Source organism: Anoplolepis gracilipes, chromosome 6 (genome assembly GCF_047496725.1).
Source record: "Anoplolepis gracilipes chromosome 6, ASM4749672v1, whole genome shotgun sequence".
Taxonomy (NCBI): domain Eukaryota; kingdom Metazoa; phylum Arthropoda; class Insecta; order Hymenoptera; family Formicidae; genus Anoplolepis; species Anoplolepis gracilipes.
In genome coordinates, this window is record NC_132975.1 from 12,171,131 (window position 1) to 12,194,234 (window position 23,104).

Sequence of the window (23,104 nt, forward strand, 5' to 3'; positions counted from 1 at the left end):
TCTCTCTCTCTCTCTCCTTCTTTTTCTCTCTGTCCCTCTTACGTCGTCGACATCGGATCGATACGCGATTTTGCGACACAGTACATTTATTAATATGCAGGCATCTCTCGTCCTTTTTCGGCGCGAGACGCACCATGCATTGTCCTCGAACGCGGTATAAGCGAGCTCCTGAATGTAACGGACCCCGGCTAATGCGATGTCGTAATTCTCGTTTTTATATCCGCGGCACGTCTTGCCGTAAGATGCGCGCATTTATCTTATTTAAATCGCACGCTTTTGTGTATCCGCGAGGATACGTGCCACACGAGGATTGTGTCGCGCGTTTTGGATTAGCACGTGCTCCGTTCTCGGGATATTGCTCGCCCAGAAAGTGCTATTTCTCAGCCGGAATTGCGAAAATCCACTTTCGAGGATATTCTCAGACAGAATAATTCAGTAATTGTATAAGAATAAACGAGCGCATAAAAAATTTTGATGCAAGTCTTTCAAAATTCTCTTAAAGAGATATAGCTGAAAAATATGTAAACAGCACATAAAACATATAAATTTTGCGCTTCACAAGATATATTCGATAGCACTGACAATTATGTCAAAATCTCTGGCTATTTCGCCACGTCCATTATTACGTCATCTACACATGTGGCTCGTCATTAAATATCGCTTCGTATTATTCGCGAACTAGCCAACCGAATTCATTCATCGATGTATTCAAATCACGAGCGATTTAATGTTTTAATGAGCGGAACAACCGTGTTTATGACAACAAAGTTAGATAAATATCTCGATCGAAGAAAAAACGTGTAAAGTACTAAATTGAATTTACCATTTGAATTTAGTACTTTTATTTCATCGCTAGGAGCAACATTTAATATAAACATTGATGCCGTAAAGGTTTTTTTACATAAGGCACGCGCTGCAAGATTTCTTAATTAACACAATAGTACTAATTAGTTGCATTAATTCCACATCTTGGAATGACGAGTTTTGTAATGCAAAAGAAATTTATTGTACGTATAATTCGCAACATATGTAAATGTAAAAAAATAAAATATAAAGATTATAATATAGGAAACATATAAATTTCAATGAACTCAATTCTCGATTAAATTGACAGAATTTTGAATTCACTGTAATTAATTCACTGGCACGAACTGAACATAATAATGAACCTTTTACAAGTTATCTTCCTCGGGATGCAGGGCAATGTATTCCAGAGCCTTTAGGATACCGGAGGGAACCGGAGGCGCCACTGGCAGATGTTCAGCCAAAGGTTGGAAACCATTTTCGTCGGCGACGTAGCTCAGAGCGATGGATCCACCTTCGGGATCAACATAACTGAAGGATCCGTGAACGTAAAGAGCCTCCTCCTTGCCATTTTCAATTTTGACGAGCCCGCCTTCTTCTTGAGCCTGAATACCGTTTCCGGTCTCATAATTGTAGCTGTATGAACCGTCCTCTTTTGGTGTTTCAATATGCAAAACCAGATTGGGGATCTGTTGCGATTCCGGTGCAGGAAGCGCAAATACCGCGGGAGCGCAGCAAAGTACGGCGATCTGAAAAAATATTATGCGATCGTCAGGATACAAACAGAAGAATTTCACGAGTGTAACAGTTAGAATAAAATACAAAATATAAAATATGTTCAAAATTCAAACTTTACGTTATGTACTCCTATTATTGTATTCGATATATTATATGATGTTTATCTATAATTAATTTTTTTTCTATAATCTAAGACTAATGTAACAGAAATGTGAATGCATAGGATATTTCTTTTTAGCTTTAAAAATAATTCGATATTCTTCAAATTAGAAATATACGCAAAAAAATAAACAAGAAAAAATGAATAATTGTATTATTAAATAGATTAATAATTCCCTATTAATTTTATTAAGTACAATATATGTAAACTTACTAAAACGTTCATGATGCAGATCGCAGCTGTTTGTTTCGTTGTAAAATGCGAAATAATTGAAGAGGCGCCTTTTATATAGTATTGCTAAACCTTGCTAAATCTTGATTCTCCCTCTTATTGATATATTTTTAGCCAGTATGTTGACATACATTGACATACATATTTTGATATATTCGACGAAGCTTATAGTGGGAATGATGAGATGCAACTGCAGAAGTGGTAACATAAAAATGGAAATTCTAAAGCAATATTTATGTTTTTTGAATATTCGTTGATTTTACTTGAAAATTGAGCAACGTATTTAAAAACGTTGGAGACCATTTTGAAAATTCCATTGTTTCAAATTTCCAAATTTTTCTTCTGCCTAAACTTTTATGATTAATCATCATTTTTCATTTGCTATTAAAATTAATAATGAATAAGTAATCTTTTATATTCTCTCTTTCTTTTTTTCAATAAATTTTCTTAATATTTATTATCTTTTCCTGTGAAATTTCTTACACGTATTCCGCATACTATACATATTCACAAAGTAAGCACGTGTGGCATGCATTTACCTAAGGCTAACAAAATTCAAGATCAGTTTAGTCAAGATAGCTTGAAGATGCAGACATATTTGTAAATAAATTAAACAACCTATTTTTCGAAAATTAATCAAAAATTATTTTTAAAATTTAAGCAAAATTTAAGATAAATTTTTTATTAAAGAATTTAGAAAACTTATACAAATTATAAAAAAATATTAAATCTCTGTATATTTATAATAAAAGAGCGTTTGAAAGATAGCTTCTTTCTCCTATCGCGTGAGTATCGTACTGTAAAATATTAAAGGCAACAAGGTAAATATAGTCAAGCAAACACGTTGGTCACAAAGGATTATCCTTTGTATGTTTCGGGAAAAATAAAAGTTCTCTACGTTAAGTCGATTGTAAATTTTTCTCCATGTCGGTGAAGGGACGCAGGACCGTCTAATACGACATGCGTTTTGGCTGCTTTTCGTTGACTCAATGATCTCTTTATATAAATTTTTGTTGCTTTACGCGTGTTATAAATTCAGCCAACGTGTAACAAATTCGCGGAGCCTTGGCGGGTGCAACGCAAACCGCATACGAAAGTTTATTTATCATTTATTTTGACCTGTCGCACGACGGGATGATAGCGGCAGCTAGTGTTCCTCGACTATTTTCTCGAACCTTGAGAAAGTAAATAATTGAATATTTGGATGTAAAAACCAGAACGGTTCAAACATTTTTCAAATGTTAAAAGAAATGACTTTAGATATATTTGATAATAAATTCGATATTTTATTACTCATACTTATTTTATATGTAATAAAAAATGTAATAAATAAAAATTATGGATATAACAGTATCTTTGTTTCCGAATAGTTTTTAATTATTACTTTTCATTTTTAATAATTAAGATCGTTAAAAGTATTATCAAGATTTTTAGAAAAATAATTATAATTATTTTATTTCTTTTAGTGAAAGTACATAAAGATGTTGTATTCTATTGATTATATTTATTCATTTTATATAAAAATGGAAACTGATCTACTGCTTTACTCGAAAAGTCTGTAAGAAAATTATTTAAGCTTTATTTTAAATGCAGGGCTTAAATAATGTGATTTAAGTATTATATAAAGAAATCAATTAAAATATAACGAAACTCACAGGCGACTCCTGTGTCTTCTCTTCGAAGGCTATAAATTTCTTTAATGCGTATCTATACAATTGTAGTGAGCATCATTAATTTCCTGGTAGAAAAAGGTCATAAGTCGAAGGACTTGTACGATCGTATCCTTTCAACCAGTAGCCATTTGGATTCTGTCTCCTGAAGTGGGTAATGCGCGAAAACGAAAGTCTTTAATAAAACTGATTTATACATATGCGCACATAAAGCGACTGCGAAGAAATGCAAATTCAGTAATAGGAATTCAATGCTTGCTCTACGACAATATATTCTAAAAATGCGTCTGCTAGATTAGAGATTGTATGGTTAAATGTAATTGAAAAAATCGCTAAATCGTATATTCGTAAAGCATTGAAAACGAAAATGTAGTGTGCTTGTGTGTATGTGTGTATTTTGTATAAGCTAAACAACGCAATATTTCTCTTGTCGAATATACGGGAAGGACTTTATTTCTGAAAGCAAAACTTATACCTAAACGTCATCATTTTTCGCAACTTGTAAGATTTCAATGTTAAATTACCTTGGTAATTATATAAATTTCTCTACTCACACAAATCTCTCAATATATTTAAAATTTGCAGAAAAATAAAATTATTCTGTCTGCATCCTTGAAATTTAATTTATGATAGTTTCAAGGTTTTTAATTTTTTACCATTCAAGAATTGTGTGGGTGAAAGATGTCGAATTCTTATTTAGAAAAAAATATATAAATCAATTGTAGAATTCGTAAATCAAAGCTAACAACAAAAACTCAAGGTCCTCTGTATAATATTTTAACTCGAATGAAAGATCAGATTTCTCATTATTTTGCGGTGTCTTAATGACATTTTTCTGACATGTCACTATTTCGTCATTCACAATTACTGATATTATATTAGCACGTTTGAGTGCCAGCGACTCTCTCTCTCTCTCTCTCTCTCTCTCTCTAATTATTTCTTTAAAAAATTTCTTATAAAAAATCAACGTGTCCTGCTTTCATGTGTTACATATATTTATAAAGCTGGGATAGATAAATAATCTTTAAGTAGAGGTATAATTTACACGTGAATTATGTTAAAGTCATTTTAACTCTGTCTAGAAATGTCACTTTGAGTCCTCTAGCTGACTTCGTGCAGGATTCCACGCCGATCTCTCCTCATACCATCGATAAAGTAGAATTGAGACTTATGATTTTCTCGGAATTTTATTATATTTTGAATAAAAAAATAATTAAAAATGACAAAAATAAACAAGACCAATAAAATATATATGCTAAATCATTAATAAAATTTACAAGTTTTTTTTAGAAATTGAATATTATTTGAGAATTCTCATTCAGATATTAATCATGATTGTGGTCTTCGTTTGTAGCACGATTATGTATGTAAATATTAACGATGGATTATAGGCATTCAGAGAATGACTAAAAAATATCATAGATCGCGCTAAAGACAACAAAAAGATAAAATTTTAATATATTCAAATTTTTGCGCTAGAAATTTGCAATAGACTCATAAAACATAATTTTGCTTATTTTTGCAAATATTGAAACAATGATTCGCATTTATTGTTATCGCATATTAAGAATATCCGATCTATTTCAAATCAGTGAAATAAATAAATAAATCAAATCTTCTAATAATTTTTCTAAAACTATCTAGAATTATCAATTATCATTTTTTAAAATTGCTATAAATTGAGAAAAATCACACAGAAACAGAATACAATAAAATAGAAAACAATATTACAATAAAAAGAATTAGTAATAGAATCAGAAAATATTCATTAAATAAATTTAAAAACTTGATAAATTTTTATTTTAATTTAAGAACAAAGATTTTTTCTTGTTTTCTCCTTTTTAATTAATTTTTAAGTATTTCGTTATTCGTTATATATATTCAATGAATATTCATATCTACGGTTTGTGAAGTGTGACTTCATAAAATGCAAGCATACGTATGCATAATGCACAGGCGCCGGATTAAGAATACATCGAATTATTTGAATAACGGGAGACCTTTTCGTGGTACGATTAATTAGTTTGCGGCTCCGCACAAATGGGCTTTATGCCACATATCGATAATTTTATGAGGGATCATTTTTCATTTCGGTTTCTGCGCGTGCGTTTCGTGAATACGCGTGCTAAACGTGTCTATTCTGCTATAAAGTACAGCATGATGAATTGTCATAATCTGTCGTTCGCGACTCTTTAATCACCGATTACATAATATTTCGTTGAAGCAACATAAGTGAGTTGGGCTCATCTGCTGTGTGAAAGTAAAAATGCTGTGTATAGTATTCAGGTAAGCGGAATAACCTCCGCGTGAGTACGAATTACGCATGGCACATCTTATTCCATTACCGCAAGAGGCGAATGGGATCATCGAAATATTGGCCAGTTATAATTAATAGGTTGCGTCGTGAATAATTCAAAGTAAGTTGTGACAATGCTGATATATTAAAATACTGAATTATTAAAATATTCTGGAGTGCATCATTATTTTGTATTACTGCACAATATATTATGTATAATATATGCTGAGATTGTTATATTAATTTTAACAAAATTGTAGATGCTATTTTTTATTCCCATTTTTATTGACATATTTTTATATAACTTATTCTTCAATTTAAATTTTTTCGCTTTAAAACCTTGTATAAAATTTGAAACGTTATTCATACGAGACAATAGCAATTTGTCGTTTACATGATTTGAAATTCAATGTAAAGCAATCAATAACAAGACACGCTGAAATAATTGCACATCGTCGTTCGTCCGCGTTATAATCTACGGCGCAATGAGAAAATTACAAATACGATATTAGATTAATTTAACAGGTATATCGTCATCTTGAAATTCGACAAGATAACACTAACGAGGATACAAGGCGAAGGTGTGAAAATTAATTTACAAATTAGAAACCCATATATACGCACGGGTTTAATTCCATTACGAAACACATTGTGTATTGACGAGAAGGATGAGAGGAGGAGGTTTATCGGGTTCATTATGAAGTGACGATGTTTAACAACGCTGCTCGCGGATCCTGACCTTCGGCGATTCGGCGAGATTGGTGGCTTATGCATTTCGAACTTGGGTGAAAATTACACGATCGTAAAGTTTTGCAGTACGGATGCCGGATGATGATGAATGTCCGCCGTCGTCATGTACGACGACTTCGGCGTAAATAACAGAGCTTCGAATAAATAGCAAATGCGCGCACGATTATATACTTGAATAGTATAAATTTGTCGTAGCCATCGACTTAATTCAGCAATAACTTGTTTCGCTGTTGTTTCCGTTAAATTTATGCGGCTTTATCTAATAGGACTGTTTGAAACTTTAGTTTATATTTAATTGATATTTTCTGTCTTTATTTTTGATAAATTTTTTTTGCATTTTTTTTTGCAAAATGACGAAAAGAACGATTTTGCTTCCTCTTTGAAAATTAAATATGTATATGTAATATCCGTGATAATATTTAATAATTTCTTGCGAAAACTGTTCACATGTGTCTGATTACCCGCGGGCGATATTACTCAAAACTGAAAGTTGCCGTCACTAAATAATATTATTAAATTTACGATACCAGTCCACGTAAATCTTTTAAGATGAGCACATTAATATATATATTCAGAAGCCATTGTCGGTTGATTCTTTTCAAATAACTTTTTAAACTCTCTTTTTCTCAAACGATTACTACATGAGTGCTTATTATATAATTAATGTTAATTATAATATATGGTTATTACATCAAATTAACGCCTTCTATATTTTATTATTCTATTTTCCATATTTTTGTATCTATTTTCTTTAGTATAGGAGTATGTAGTATGTATTAGTTTTATATCGCCGATTTATTCTTTCACATTTATGTCACTATTAATTAATTAAAAACTATGTACATTATTATGATATAATTTATAATTTTATATAAATTTACAAAATTAATAATTTATATATTTTTATTATGTGATTTTCTTGTATAAATGTTTTTAAATAAATCTTTGAATAATAATTAAGTATAAAAATAATAATAATACAAATATGCTTTACAGAATAAATTAGATAATTTAATAAAAAATATTAATAAAAATTATTAATTTCTGTGTAAAAATATCAAACATTAATATATTGAATATCTGAGAATATATTTCATGCTCTTAAAAATAAATAAATAAACATAAATAAATAATTAAAATAAAATAAATAAAAATAAATAAAAAAATGTTATCTGGCGCTAGCACTCTGTGAATTCCCAGTGATTAGATAAATTTTCGAATAATAACTAACTAGTTTAACAAATCTAATGATTATTTTTTTTATTCACATTGAGCATAAAGAACATGATTTGACATGTATTACTTACAACTGTGAATAGTGACAATTACATTTTGTGCAATACGCGGAACCGATTTGTAAGACATTCGCTGGAGAATTTCCGGACACTAGGCTGAATGCAAACTGTCGCGGAGTAGTCCGATAATTTAATATTTCGAGGAGAATATCACGGAGATATATTGGGTGGTCCGATGGTTTTACTATCAACTTGTTACATCAATCGCAATCAATATCTTATGCGTTGTTTTTAACATATCATGAATATATGGGATTTTCGATGGTCACGAGTTGTCCTTTAACACAGATATCTATCTTCCTTATATTCCAATGACATATTTATCATCGCTGTCTGTGCATCTTCTTCGATAAAAAAAAAATCCCGTTGTGTCTTTATCTGTTTTTAAAATTATGATATCTTCCTTTTTTCTTCTCATTAACAGCTTAATGGATAGATTTTAACGATCGAATATCTTTCTTGAAATAACAGAATAATTATTTTTTTATTAATCATATTTTAAAATAATAAAGAAATTACATAATATTACGTAATGTTTCTATTTTAAACAAAGATAATTATTACATAATTATACAATACATAATAAAATTACTGGTAAATACTTGTCTTTAATGTTGCAGCTCTTTTTTAAAAAATATTACAAATAAGATTTTATTAACTATGTCAGAATATTTTATTTATCAACATATGTATATCTTATATTTATATATTATATTATATATATTATATGTGTATAGAATATCTTATGATCCTTTTCGAAATTAGTGATACTTTTGGTACTGTTATAGTAACGCTTGCATTGACACTATATACTGTGTATGTATGTATGATTGTTTTTTATATCTAATATATTTCCCATACTCTAATATATTTGAAATTTTATTTAAAATAAATGGATCGTAGCCTTTTTACAGCTGCTTTTAAAATTCACATTTACATCAAGAGTAATGCACATCAAATCACTCATTTGGCAATAATTGCTGACAATTATAAATATTATACACGGACTGCTATAGAATACCTTATTTTTTTCCTTTTACGGTGACAGGATTTATAACGCTGTCCATCAGAGCTTAAATAGGTGAGTTCATTTCTTTATTAAATTCAGATTCATCCGATCTTTTGCAATTTTAAGCACAAGCATGACTATGTGTTATACATGTGCGCGTGAATACGCGTTCGAGTCATCCGTAAAATTCGGATGTATGCTATGGCTCATGGAGTGGGGTAACGGACAAACAGGGTCCGGGGCAAAGAGGGGCTTAAATAAGGTATTACCAGAAGGTCCCAGAATCTTCAGGTGACGGATATATAAAGCAGAAGACACGTATGGGATGTTAAGTCAGTGCAGTGAGAAACCTTCGAGCAGCAACTAGGAAAAATAATATTCCCTCTTTCAACATGAATTCATTGGTGAGTTTCGAGTTTTTTTTTCTTTTTGTGTAAGAAACGTTACGTGACGCAGTGAGATGAGATATCTATATGTGGTCTCGCTGTATTTTTGCAAACGGAGTACTTTTGTAAATTAATATAAGCAATTTCTTTTAGTGAGATAGTCATGTGTGTAAAAATTTTCTTTAATTTTAAATTAAAATTTAAGATATTGATTTTAAAAATTAAATAATTACGTCAAATTATCAAATATTTTTACTATATATTGATAAAATCATATAGTTTAACGTTTCAATTAACTAATAATAAATATACATACAGAAGCCATTATAATAAATTTTATAAGGTGTACGTATATATATATATATTTTGTTTGATATATTAAATTGTTTTTCGTTGAATAATTTTTGAAAGTATAGAATTTAATCAAGATCATCATTGTTATACAGACTAATTAATATATTTTATAGCGATTTAATAGAGCAAATTATATAAATATATATTAATCACATATTATACATATATTATCTATATTATACATAATATATGTATATATATATGTACATATATTGTCACAAAGTGTTGTCATAAGTGTGTTTCACTAAATGATATAAAACAAGAATTTGCACCAACAATAATTTTTTTATTTTCAATACTCGGTTAATTGTGATTTATATTTGACATTTATATTTATATGACAAAGATATTTCGAAATTTGTCAATCACTTGTTGAATAATCTTCTTTGTAGGAATATTTTGTTATTCTATTTTTTTAATATTTATTGCATTATGATGTAATTAGTAGAATTTTAAATTTAAAATCCTTACAATTTTTTATTTTTACAGGCAACGACTTTGTGCGTTCTTGTCGCAGTGGCAACGACAATGGCAGCACCGGCCGATGTAGATGATAGCGTATTAGTTAAATCTTTCAACCAAATTCCTATTGTCAGGCAAGCTGTAGATGGGCCCAACCCTGATGGTTCCTACAGCTACAGCTACGAAACCGGTAATAGTATCCAGGCTCAGGAAGATGGTCATCTCAATCATGTAGGCACCGATCAGGAAGCTTTGGAAGCACGAGGCAGCTATAGCTACACTGACAACGAAGGTAACACCTTCCAGGTCTCGTATGTAGCCAATGAGAACGGATTCCAGCCGGAAGGTGCTCATTTGCCTGAGGTACCACCACTAATCAAAAAGGCTCTTCAATACATCGCCGAACATCCTGAGGAGAACACGGAAGAAAACCACTAGACTTGACAGAAATATGAAAACTTGGCAAATCGCAGGCGAGTCTTGACAAAATGACAAATTAGAAAAACCTAGCGCGAATTCAATTGCGGTCTCTTTGAGGATTGATAAATACACGATCTGTGTTAAGGTCGATCCTTGCAATCTCGAGATATGGTTATTCGCGTCATGATTATTTTTATATTTTTGTAATATTATCAATAAATTTATATATTTGCATATTATATTATTAATTTGTAATTTGCATATAATATTATTAATTTTATACCATCAATAAATGCATTGTAAATCTTGTAAAATGAATGTGTTAATATTTAGATAATATTCAATTAATTCTTGGTTCATTTTTTGTTTCTTTTCTCAACGACGAGATTTATAACTTTGTTGTGTCGGATCCTGGATGAATTCATATTTCTTTAACTAAATTCAAGTTTAGTCGACTTTCTGTGATTTTACGGAAATAAGTTTGAACTCAGGTTTAAAATCTTGCCAAGGCAATCAGGTTTTGCATGAGTATGTGTGCACGTTTGGCTTATCCATGGTTAATTGAAATGATGATAATGTCAAGAAAAAAGAAAAAAAACTGATGATAATACCAAGAAAAAAGAAAAAAATCTAACGTAATTTAAAAAGTTCCGCAATCTTTAGAGGTAATATATAAAGCTTGCACAGAATGTTAATTGTCAGTGTAGTGAGAAATTTTCTAATAGTAGCTAGGAAAATAGTATATCTTTTTTCGACATGAATTCATTAGTGAGTTAAATTTTTGCACGAATAAAACTCATTATGTAAAACAGTACCGTGAGATCTGTACATACGGTAACGAATCTACTATTTCTGTAAATCGACACAAGCGAGTTTTCTTGATCAGACAATCATAGTGAAATTTTTTTTTGTTTATAACTAATCAATAATATTAAAGTGAAATATATATATATATATATATATATACAATAAATGTTTTAAAATGCATAAATAAGCTAGACATTGTTTGTTTCTTTTGACAAGTTTTTTCTAGAAATAAAGCTACTTTAATCTCTAATAATTATATATATAGAGTGTCATGCTGTGAGATACATATTGACATTTATTTTATAGATAATAAAATTATTTGAGTTGCTGATTATTATAAAAAAATTTATATCAAGAATTCAGTTTATGTTATTTATAATAATCGATTGAAACTTCACTATATTTAATCTCAGACATTCTGTAGATTGATAAATATTTTCTTACAACTTGACAAATTATAATCATACTTTAATTATATAGAAATATAATTAATTGTGTATATCTCACGCAAAAAGAAGTAATATTACAAATAAAGTATTTAGCGCTTTTAGAGTATATACCGTAATATATTCTATTAATAATAAATTACTCTTTATCACTATTATAATTTAATTTGAACACACATTATATTTACACTACAGAGATATTTCAGTTCCCTATTACTTGAATTGATCTCGTCAATATAAAAATATTCAACAATTTTCTTATATTTTCATATTCTAGTAAAATTTAAATCAAATTTATACTTTAAAAACGATTCTTTGTCTTTTCAGACAATCATTTTGTGGGTTCTGATAGAAATGACAGTGATAGCAAAAACAGAAAGATTATCTGCTAAGCTAAATGAGGCCAAGTTTATTGTAGCAATTAATAAAGATTTTCTTACGTTTCCTTCCACTACCACTACGCCAATACCATTGCATTACGACCCTAGACCAAGCAAATCTCTTTACAATTACAACTATAATACTGATATCGGCATCCAGGCTCAGGAAGATGGTCATCTCAATTATGTGGGCACCGATCAGGAAGCTTTGGAAGCACGAGGCAGCTATAGCTACACTGACAACGAAGGTAACATCTTCCAGGTCTCGTATGTAGCCAATGAGAACGGATTCCAGCCGGAAGGTGCTCATTTGCCTGAGATACCACCACTAATCAAAAAGGCTCTTCAATACATCGCCGAACATCCTGAGGAGAACGAGGAAGAAAACCACTAGACTTGACAGAAATATGAAAACTTGGCAAATCGCAGGCGAGTCTTGACAAAATGACAAATTAGAAAAACCTAGCGCGAATTCAATTGCGGTCTCTTTGAGGATTAATAAATACACGATCTGTGTTGAGGTCGATTCTTGCAATCTCGAGATATGGTTATTCGCGTCATGATTATTTTTGTATTTTTGTAATATTAATAAATTTATATATTTGCATATTATGTTATTAATTTTTCATTTGCATATAATATTATCAATTTTATACTATCGATAAACGTATTGTAAATCTTGTAAAAAATGAGTGTGTTACTATTTGAATAATGTTCAATTAATTCTTAGTTTATTTTTCCTTTTTCGTCTCAATGAAAGATTTATATAACTTTGTTCTGTAAGTTCCTAAATGGGTGAATTCATATTCATTTCTTTGCTAAATTCAAGTTCAGTCGACTTTGTGTAATTTTAGGGAAATAAGTTTGATTTCAGATTTAAGATCTTGCCAAGGAAATCAGGTTTTACATGAGTATATATGTATGCACATCCAGTTCATCCATATAATCAATTAATTTAAATAATGACGAAGCAATTTAGAAAGTACTCTAACCTTTAGATAATAGGTATATATAAAGCTTGCACAGGATGTTAATTCAGTGTAGTGAAAAATGTCCGAGTAATAATAACAGGAAAATAGTATATCTTTTTTCGACATGAAGTCATTGGTGAGTTTAAATTTTTACGCGAATAAAACTCATTATGTAAGGCAATATCGCGAGATCTGTACATTCACTAACGAATCTATTATTTTTGTGAATTGACACAAGCAATTTCTCTTCATCAAACAATTATAGTACATTTTTTTGTATTTAATAAAAAAATTTATAACAATTATTCAGTTTATGTTATTTATAAAAATCGATTGAAATTCCACTATTCAATCTCGGACACTCTGTAGATTGATAAATATTTTATTGCAATTTGACAAATTATAATCATACAATTATATAGAAATTATATAGAAATATAATTAATTGTGATATTATTAATTTTATATCATAAACGTATTGTAAATCTTGTAAAATGAGTGTGTTACTATTTGGCTAATGTTTAATACCGTTGCATTACGACCCTAAACCAAGCAAATCTCTTTACAATTACAACTATAATATTGATACCGGCATCGAAGCTCAAGAAGAGGGTCATCATAATAATATAGGTATTAATCAAGAGGCAGTGAAAGTGCGAGGCAGCTACAGTTATACTGACAATAAGGGCAATACCTTTCAAGCCTCATATATAGATAATAAGAACAAATTTCAGCCAAAGTGGGTACTCACTCATAGTACTATTAATTAAAAAGATCTTCAGTACATCACTGAACACCTCAAAGAGAACGGAAAGTAATAAAAATGCTAAACATAACAGAAATCATACGGGCTAAATCGTAAACGAGTTTTGACAAGATAAATCGAATAAAGTTTTGTTAGCACGAATTTGATCATATTTCTTTTCCTTCCTTTTATTTTAAGACATGATTATTTGTATTAGGATAATTTTTATATTTGTATAAAATCATTCTACATTTATATAATATTTGCACATAATATTATTATTTTTATACGATTGGTAAATATGTATTGTACCTTTTTCAAAATGAGACAATATTTGAAATGCATCAATATTTGCATAATATTTAATTCACTTTTTTTTCAAATAATTACTCTCAAACAATTACTACGTGTAAATGCGAGTTTATCGTATAAGTTAACAAGAATTGCATGTAGTTATTATTGATAATTATTATACATCATTATATAACATGAAATTAATTAAGTTTTTTTATTTTATTATTATTGTTTTATTTTTTTTTTTTTCATCTTCTTCTATATAATTTATTTTTCATTCTTCAAATTATTATGATAGTTATTGTTTTAGTTTTTTATATATTTATACAGTCTTTCACTTATGTCGAGTATAAAGAATTGAAACATATATCTACTTAACAACATATCTACTTAACTTGTTATACAAGAAAATTAGAAAATTTATTATCGTTTGATAATACGTGGAGACTTTTCGTGAGACATTTGAAGGTCAGTTTTTGGAATTGCAGATTAAATGCAAATTTTTGTTCAATTCAATAAATAAAATCTGAAGAAAAAGATTATAGATACATATAATAATCCGATTTTATTTGCAATAATATTGTTAATCTGTTTTTACAGTAGTTTACAAAATAATGATCGACGAAATTGCAATCAAACGTATTGCACGCGTCATCTATAACTCATTAGACAAGTACATATTACGATTTTTTATATTTTAAAATTATTACACATAATGCACGTTATTCTTTCTTTTTCCAATAACGATATTGTAAATTTGACCTATCAGGTGTTAAAATGATCACATTTTTTAAATTAAATTTAGTCTCTCTGTGATTTTATGCTTATAATTTCAGATTTAAAATCTTGTCAAGGAGATCAGGTTTTATACGTGTATGTGTGTTCGACTCATTCATGGTTTAATGGAGAAAAATAATGATAGAAGTAGATACTGTATTTAAAACATTTCCGGAATCTCCAGAGAGTTTATATATAAAGCTTACACGACATATTAAGTTAGTATAATGTGAAATTTCTAAGCAGTAACTAGGGAAACAATTATTCAACAATGAATTCATTAGTGAGTTTAAATTTTTTATGCAAATCAAACGTATTATGTGCAAGGCAATGTCACGAGATCTTTATATGCAATCACGAATTTATATTTTTTGTAAAAAATAATAGATTATTTTAAATATTTTTGTGAATTGACAAAAGCAATTTTTTTTGATCAGACAATTATATAGTGAAATTTTTTTAGTTTAAAACTAATCAATAACATTAGTGGTCAAAAATTAATTGCGGAAAATTAGTAAAGATGCAGATGTTTAAACTCACTCTCAATGACTTTGACTTATGTGCTTATGTATCTGTCTAACAATAAGAATGTGTATGTGTGTGTGTGTGCGTGTGTGTGTGTATCTATGTGTATGTGTGTCTATATGCAAAAATGGAATTGTGTGGAATTTACATGAAATTGTACAATTATAAATTCCCGTTTTGCATCAAAAGCTTTGGGCGAGAGATAGATCTCGTATGTGTTATATAAGTAGTAACACTCTATCTAACAATAATTTATTAATAACAGTATAAATTATGTATAATATTAAATTTTTTATTGTCAATCTAAAATTTGAAATTTCCTTTAGACAAACTTATAATTATTAATAATTTGTTAATGTGTAATGTGTTATGTAAGTAGTAACACTCTATCTAACAATAATTTATTAGTAACAGTATAAATTATATCTAATATTAAATTTTTTGTCAATCTAAAGTTTGAAATTTCCTCTAGACACACTTATAATTATTAATAATTTTTTAAGAAACAACAGCGATAGATAAAATAGAAGTTACTCGAAGTTAGGATCATGGCAATATATGGTACGTTAAAATCTAAGTCATTGAAAGAGAGAGAGAGAGAGAGAGAGAGAGAGAGAGAGAGAGAGAGAGAGAGAGAGAGAGAGAGAGTATATTTTCATCTATACATTATAATTACACATTAATAATATGGAAATATAATTAATTGTGTGTATATCATGCAAAAGAAATAATATTGCAAAATGCTTTATCAGATTATATATCGTAAGACGAGAATACATTGTACCGATAATAATAAATTACTCTTCAGTGAACTGGACACATTATAATTGTTTATAATTTATTCTAATTTAAAAACATTATATTTGCATTACAGAAATATTTCGGTTGTTCCCTGTTGCTTATTAATTGATTTTATTAATATAAGAATATTCAGAAATTCTTCTACAATATAATAGAATTTGAATCAAATTTATAATTTAGAGAACTATATAGAACTATATATAAACTATACAATTCTTCCTTTTCAGACAATCACATTGTGTGTTCTGATAGAAGCAACAGTGATAATTGCGGAAACAGAAAGATTAACAAACTCTTCTGCAACTTTGTATGATATAAATTTGACCAAACTCATTGATATACGAGCAGCATCAGAAGAACTATACGATTATCCTTCAAAATCAAGCAAATTTCTTTATAGTTATAATTATAACACTAATACCGGCATTCAGACTCGAGAAGATGGTTATCTCAAAAATGTGAATTCCAATCAAGAAGTCCTAGAAGTGCGAGGCAGCTACAGTTATACTGACAATGAGGGCAATACCTTTCAAGTCTCATATATAGCTAATGAAAACGGATTTCAACCGAAAGTTGTTCGCTTGCCCACATTACTATCATTAATAAAAAAAACCCTTTAATACATGTTTGAACACCCCGAAGAAAGTGAAAAGAAATAAAAATGCTGAAGAAAACGAAAATATCGCCAAAATGCAGGTGAGCTTCGGTAAAATAATAAATCGGAAAAAGCCTAACGCATAGTTGATAGTAGTCAAATCAAAAACAAATATTTAATCTTTCTGGAAACTGACTATTTTGCCTATTTCTTAATAATTTTTGTATTTGTATTATTATTAATAAAATGTAATAATTGTACATAATATTATTAATTTCATGTTATCAATAGATGTATTGTACATATGAGATAAGCGTGTCAATACTTTGTAATGCAGTTGATTCCAATTAAATAATTTCTTTAAACTATTATTATATACATATAAATACGTGCTTATATATATTATATATAGTTTATATATAGAGTTATTGTATGAAATTAATACATTTGCTACATTAATGTATTTTGTTGTTATTATTTTATCTTTTATCATCTTATGTTTTTTTTATTTTTCTTTTTCAAATTGTATATTTTTTTGTTATATTCTTTAACATATTTATTAAAAATATTTGTATCATAATATAATTTATAAATTTATAATTATATATAAATTTGCAAAACTCATTTTTTTATTATGTAATGTTTGCATATTAAATAAATCTTTAAATAATAAATTTACAAAAAATTAATAATACGATTTATATAATTTAGCCTGTGATCTAACTAATTGAATATGGAAGTGTCATCAGATTTTTTAAAAACTGAAGGAAGAGGGGAGATTTTTCGAAAAATATGACATTAAAAATGTGATTATGCAGTTTTAAAGTACATTAAAAACCATGGAACTTTTATTCAAAAGTTTTTTTTATATTTCTTATTATTTCGACGTTTATTTGCTCAGAAATATAAAAATCGATTTTTCTTAAGAGAATGTTTCATCCCCTTAACGAAAAAGCACGTGTAAAAAAATACGTGTCTCCTATTTTGACCTAGACTGCAACATAGCGTATTAAAATCGGAGGGAGACGCTTTTCTTGTAAGTTTACATATTTTGTCTAAATTTAGTTTTAGCCAATTTCCTGATTTTAGGTATGGCTGCAGATTAAAAATATTACCAAGGAGAACAAGTTCTGCATACGTTTGCGTAAATGTTTATCAATAAATGTCAGGTGTTATTGTTTATTGGTGAACAAGAGGATGTGAAGGACGAAAGACTTAAATAAAGTTTTAGAAAGTTCTAAGAACTTGGAATGACAGATATAAATATAAGTGTGAACGAGATGTTAAATCAGTGTAGCGAAACATTTCGGAGCAACAACTATAAAAATAGCACGTGTCTTTTCTTAACATAAATCCATTGGTGAGTTCAAGTTTTAGAACTAATTGTAAGAGTTTATAATCCAGTGTCACGAAATATTTATATATTTAGTAATAAATCTGTAATATTTTTCTAAATCAAGTGCTTTTATAAATTACCACCTATTTCTTTTAATCAGACAACTAACAGAAAATTTTGATTGATTTAAAACTATAATTAATAATAATGAAGTGTAAAAATTGAGTAGATACTCTAAGAACTAATTTCACCATTGTCGGTTACCTCTAACCTTTTGTTCCTTTTGTCTTTTTATATATATAATATTAATAATATAGACATAATATATAATATACATAATATATATGTGTGTATACACTAAAACTTTTTGCCCGCTAATTGCTATCTTTAAATTCGTTAAATAGCGAAAAGATTGGAAAAAAACAGCGCATTTCACTTTTATTTCACAAATAATTACAGTTATTTGACGTCGTTATTGCACTTTAAAGACGCATCCGCTTATGTTTTAAACTTTCCGAATCATTGCTTTGAATCGTCTAAAAATACAACTGTGGAAATAATGATGTAATAGTGCTTTTAGGTGGTCAGTGTCATAAATGACGCTCTTGCTTGAGAACATAAAAAGATAAATATACATCACAAAAAAATAAATCAAACAGAAAGAGAACACCAAATTTATCACAGCGGGAACAAATCTCACCGTCAAGTTAATTCCTCATAGCAGAAAAAATCATAGAAAAAGTTTTTTATTGATCTAGATGTAATGTCTTTCTTCATATGCATATATAAAGCATTAAGATAAGAAAAATATAGACTTTGCAAAATATTTCAAATGTTTCCTTCTTTATATAAAATATGTTTTCGAATATTCCATTCTAATGTAGTAAAGATTTCTTCAATAAAGTTTCCATAGCAGCATATTTTGATGCTTAATACTTTATACATATAATATAATGTACTGAATTATAAAGTATAACATAATTACAAATTATTATTATTATTAGCTGTTAAACAGGTGCAAACTGTCTTCTCGTTTCTATTATGATGCATTCTTGTCCGACACATCTTTCATTTTGAATTCTTAGATTATTGCGTTTTTTCTTTTTTTTTGTTAGAGAAAAATGCATTACGTATGCTTGATCCGGCTAGCTGGTCCGGCAAAAAAGTGTGGGAATCTCCTCGTTCTTAAATAGAAATATAAACTAAAGACTCCTTGTTTCTCAAGATACATTTTTTTAGAAGAAGTTTCATATTTTATTACACATTTATATATATAAATATGTTATTTACACATAGAATTAATTATATTACAAATATATATTACAAAGTATGATATAAAATTTAATATATTACAAGAGAGTATATATTACAAAGTGTATTACAAAATACATATTATATAATTAATTTTATGTTACATAAAATTAATTATATTATATATATTTATATACATATATATATTTATTTATTTATTTATAAATATATTTTACAATATAGAATACAAAATTTAATATAAAATATAATTTGAAATTTAATACAAAATAATTTTATTACGTAGAATTACACGAAAATGTTCGAAAAGCGTCCAATGTAAAATTTATTAGATATTTTTAAATCAAATGTAGCTGATAGTCTATCAAAAGAATTATTAATAAATTTATCGATAACATCTCTCTCAACCTGGAATTTCAATAGAATTTTGTGTTATTGAACGTGTTCTTTCAATTTCATATAATTAACAATAGACTTTTTTTACAATCAATATACAATAAATATAATGTTATACATGTAACACACAATATAATATACATTACATATAATATAACGCAACTTAAGTGTATCTTATATGATCTTAATAACATAATATATATAATTTTATATATAATATATAATCTTATACAAAATAATATACAACATACACATATAATATATATATTATATTCCTATAATGTATAATAAATACAGTGTTATAACAAGAACGTATTTTCTATAATAAGGTAACATTTTTTATGTTTTTTATAATTAAATTAAATTCTATTGTAAATATAAATTTAATTTTTATCTAATAATCTTTTTTTATAATTGTTTTCTTTATTTTTTATACATAAGTTATGTTTAATTAATTATTTATTTTTCCTGAAAAAATATATTTTTAATTTTTCTTCTAAAAATAAATTTAATTTCATAGTTGTAAATTTTATTTTATTAAATTTTCTTTTTTAACATCCTAATAACCTAGCAGACCTAACAGACCTCATTTTACTTGCTGGCTGCACCAGCAAAATCCCGTTATATAAAGCGATTTGCGAAGTCCTAATTGGAAATTCGCGATAACGTGAGATTTGGGAATTCACGATCGTATATATCTTCTACACATTCTGGCCACTTTTTAGGTCAGTTGAACCTACCTTTGTTGTTCTTGGCCATATTTATTCTAACTTGATTTTTGCGAGCCAAGAATCGAGGAAAAAGAATAACTTCTATTACCGGTTAATAATTATCATCGACAAATAAGACGACTTTTATTTGTTTAGGATCGTACGATATTATTAGAATCGTTTTTTAGGCGTCATTCAGTCGTCAAAAGTTGCAAAATAGAAATAATCATATATATATATGTGTGTGTTTGTAAAATATATTAGCATGCATTTCAACCCTCTGTCGGCAGTCATTAAGATCTATATCTTCAACTTTTATGTACTCATATATATATATATATATATATATATATATAGGTATATAATTAAAATAAATATTTCATATATGGCTTGCATAAAATTGAAATAAATAATCATATATTTTTATTTTTTTTAATCTTTATATATGAATAGCATTTTTCTTAAAAAAGTTTAAAAATATAACAAATTTAAAAGTTTATATAAAAATGTATCTTATAGGACATACATATACGTATAAAAAGAAATTTTTATATGATTTAAAATTGACTCAGAGTTCGCTATCCCGTCGTCCGAGGGTTAAAGCAACGGATTTATCTATAATATAATCTACATTTCTATCTACATATCTCTACAAATCCATTGCTTTAAAATAAAAAGCTTTTTGACACTCACCAATACTGTTGCGCAACAGTGGAGTTGTTGTTATAGAGGCTACGTTGTCTGTAACATACAAATATAAAATCCAAATTGTAGCAGAGCTTAAAATAATCAATATTCAAGAAATTATTATTGTACTCACTAAATTTTATATTTAATGTGTACAATAATAAGTAAATATAGAATAATTTTAATTTAAAAAAATTCTAAAAAACATACTTATTAAAAAGGACTTTTAAAAGATTTAGATAAAAGTCTTTCTCTCTCAATCTCTCTTGTTTTGTTTTAATTATTTAAATAATAAATCGAATTAATTCGTGCACACAATTTATACGTAATAATTAATTTATATATTTAAATACAAAATGTATATAAATACAAAATAATATTCACCATAGGGTTGCTCCACCGTTGCCCGATGCCTCTTCTAGACCTCCTCCTCCTCTCAGATTGTCACAGTTGTCAAAGTTTATTGTCTTACATGCGCGATACTTCTTTTAATTTGTTTAAACTGTATAATAGTAAAATTACGTGATATTTTAAATCGTACAAAAATAAAAACACGCGATAGTTTGGACGGCACTCCCACACTTTTACGCGTGAGACTTTGAACGGCACTCCCGAATTTCGAAACGATCGAAAGTCCCATTTCATCACGCACGAGAATCATACTTAAAGTCGACAAGTCGGGAATTCGCGATTAAATTCCGAGCAAGAGTTAAGTCCGAAACAGAAGAAGAAATTGATCGAGGTAATCGATTGCGAATGGGAGTCGCTCGATTCTCGTCCGCGTCTTAGGCCGACATAAACTCATTAAGCATGAATTCGAATGAGCATATGTGTCTGTCATCCAGACAGTCTACATGATACGTCATAAGGGTGGTAGACGGATCAAGAGAGAACAACCATTTCAAAAATGTTCAACAATCTGAACATTTATCAAATGGATCGGATCTTTACTGATCACTTTACTGATCGTAAATCATGACCTAAATCCTTCAGTCCTCAATGCGATATATATTGCTGGTAGACAATGCAAGAAAAGAGACCCATCAATGACTTATTTCAAGAATCGACCGAACTCTAATTAATTGAGACCGAAACCTGGTGTTGAAGCAGACCGTGTTCTCAACAACCGATTATCGAGCGTTAGCTTAATATTAACCAAACATGTATCTATATATGAACTTACGTCTACCTATGCGGCTGGCACTCGTCTCAGCCGCGACTGAGGCGTGTAAACGTTGTTATCCAGTAAAAAATAATCGTTAAAAAACGCCAAATAAACGTCGACGAACGTCGATATCTATTCGACGTCTTCTTTTCAACCAATCATTTCTCACTGGAATACAAGAGAGAGAATCCCATTTAGTCGGCATTAAATATCGATCCTTAATACAATTTCGTGATCGAAATCAAGATATTATATGAACGAAAACACGACTGCGATCCCGATTACGAGACAAAGCCAAGATTAATGTAAACAATACCGCGCTGTTATCAAGGTCGAATGCCATGTTATTATTTTACGTATTATTTCGGAATCGCTCGGTACATATTTCAATGCATTAAAATTTATCATGTGTATATCGTTATGAGAAAGAGAGAATGTGTATCATTGAGTACGGCGCGCTCGACTTTGAAATGACCGAGCGCGAAGCGCGAGTCTGCGACGCACGTGTCAGAGTGGAAGTACGTGCGTACGTGCTGTCACTACGCCTGCCGGAGTCTGAATGAATGGAAGTTACAGCTGCTCACACGCTAAATTCCTATCCCTTCTACTTCTTACTATATGCGGT

General features: G+C 28.7%; 3 protein-coding genes across 5 annotated transcripts; 2 read left to right on the plus strand and 1 right to left on the minus strand.

The window, feature by feature from the left end:
- Nucleotides 1-1,151: 1,151 nt before the first annotated feature.
- LOC140666836 (endocuticle structural glycoprotein SgAbd-2-like) lies at nt 1,152-22,571 on the minus strand. 2 transcript variants are annotated; one of them, XR_012046869.1, is made up of 4 exons: nt 22,498-22,571; nt 21,699-21,816; nt 21,321-21,368; nt 1,452-1,553 (listed from the first exon to the last, which is right to left on the minus strand). XR_012046869.1 is itself a non-coding variant. In XM_072894381.1 (2 exons), the coding sequence occupies exons 1-2, from the start codon at nt 1,925-1,927 to the stop codon at nt 1,173-1,175; spliced, it is 393 nt and encodes a 130-aa protein (XP_072750482.1). In that variant the 5' UTR covers nt 1,928-1,942; the 3' UTR covers nt 1,152-1,172. The 2 variants fall into 2 exon arrangements, 1 of the variants encoding a protein (XP_072750482.1); XM_072894381.1 differs by lacking the exons at nt 21,321-21,368; nt 21,699-21,816; nt 22,498-22,571 and adding an exon at nt 1,916-1,942 and having other exon boundaries at nt 1,152-1,553.
- LOC140666815 (cuticle protein CP14.6-like) lies at nt 9,295-10,870 on the plus strand. Its single transcript, XM_072894366.1, has 2 exons — nt 9,295-9,357; nt 10,183-10,870. The coding sequence occupies exons 1-2, from the start codon at nt 9,346-9,348 to the stop codon at nt 10,591-10,593; spliced, it is 423 nt and encodes a 140-aa protein (XP_072750467.1). The 5' UTR covers nt 9,295-9,345; the 3' UTR covers nt 10,594-10,870.
- Nucleotides 11,272-12,879, plus strand: LOC140666805 (endocuticle structural glycoprotein ABD-4-like). 2 transcript variants are annotated; one of them, XM_072894351.1, is made up of 2 exons: nt 11,272-11,409; nt 12,156-12,878. In XM_072894351.1, exon 2 carries the CDS (start codon nt 12,183-12,185, stop codon nt 12,600-12,602), a length of 420 nt encoding a protein of 139 aa, XP_072750452.1. In that variant the 5' UTR covers nt 11,272-11,409; nt 12,156-12,182; the 3' UTR covers nt 12,603-12,878. The 2 variants fall into 2 exon arrangements, with proteins under 2 accessions (XP_072750452.1, XP_072750451.1); XM_072894350.1 differs by having other exon boundaries at nt 11,286-11,343; nt 12,156-12,879.
- Nucleotides 22,572-23,104: the final 533 nt, after the last annotated feature.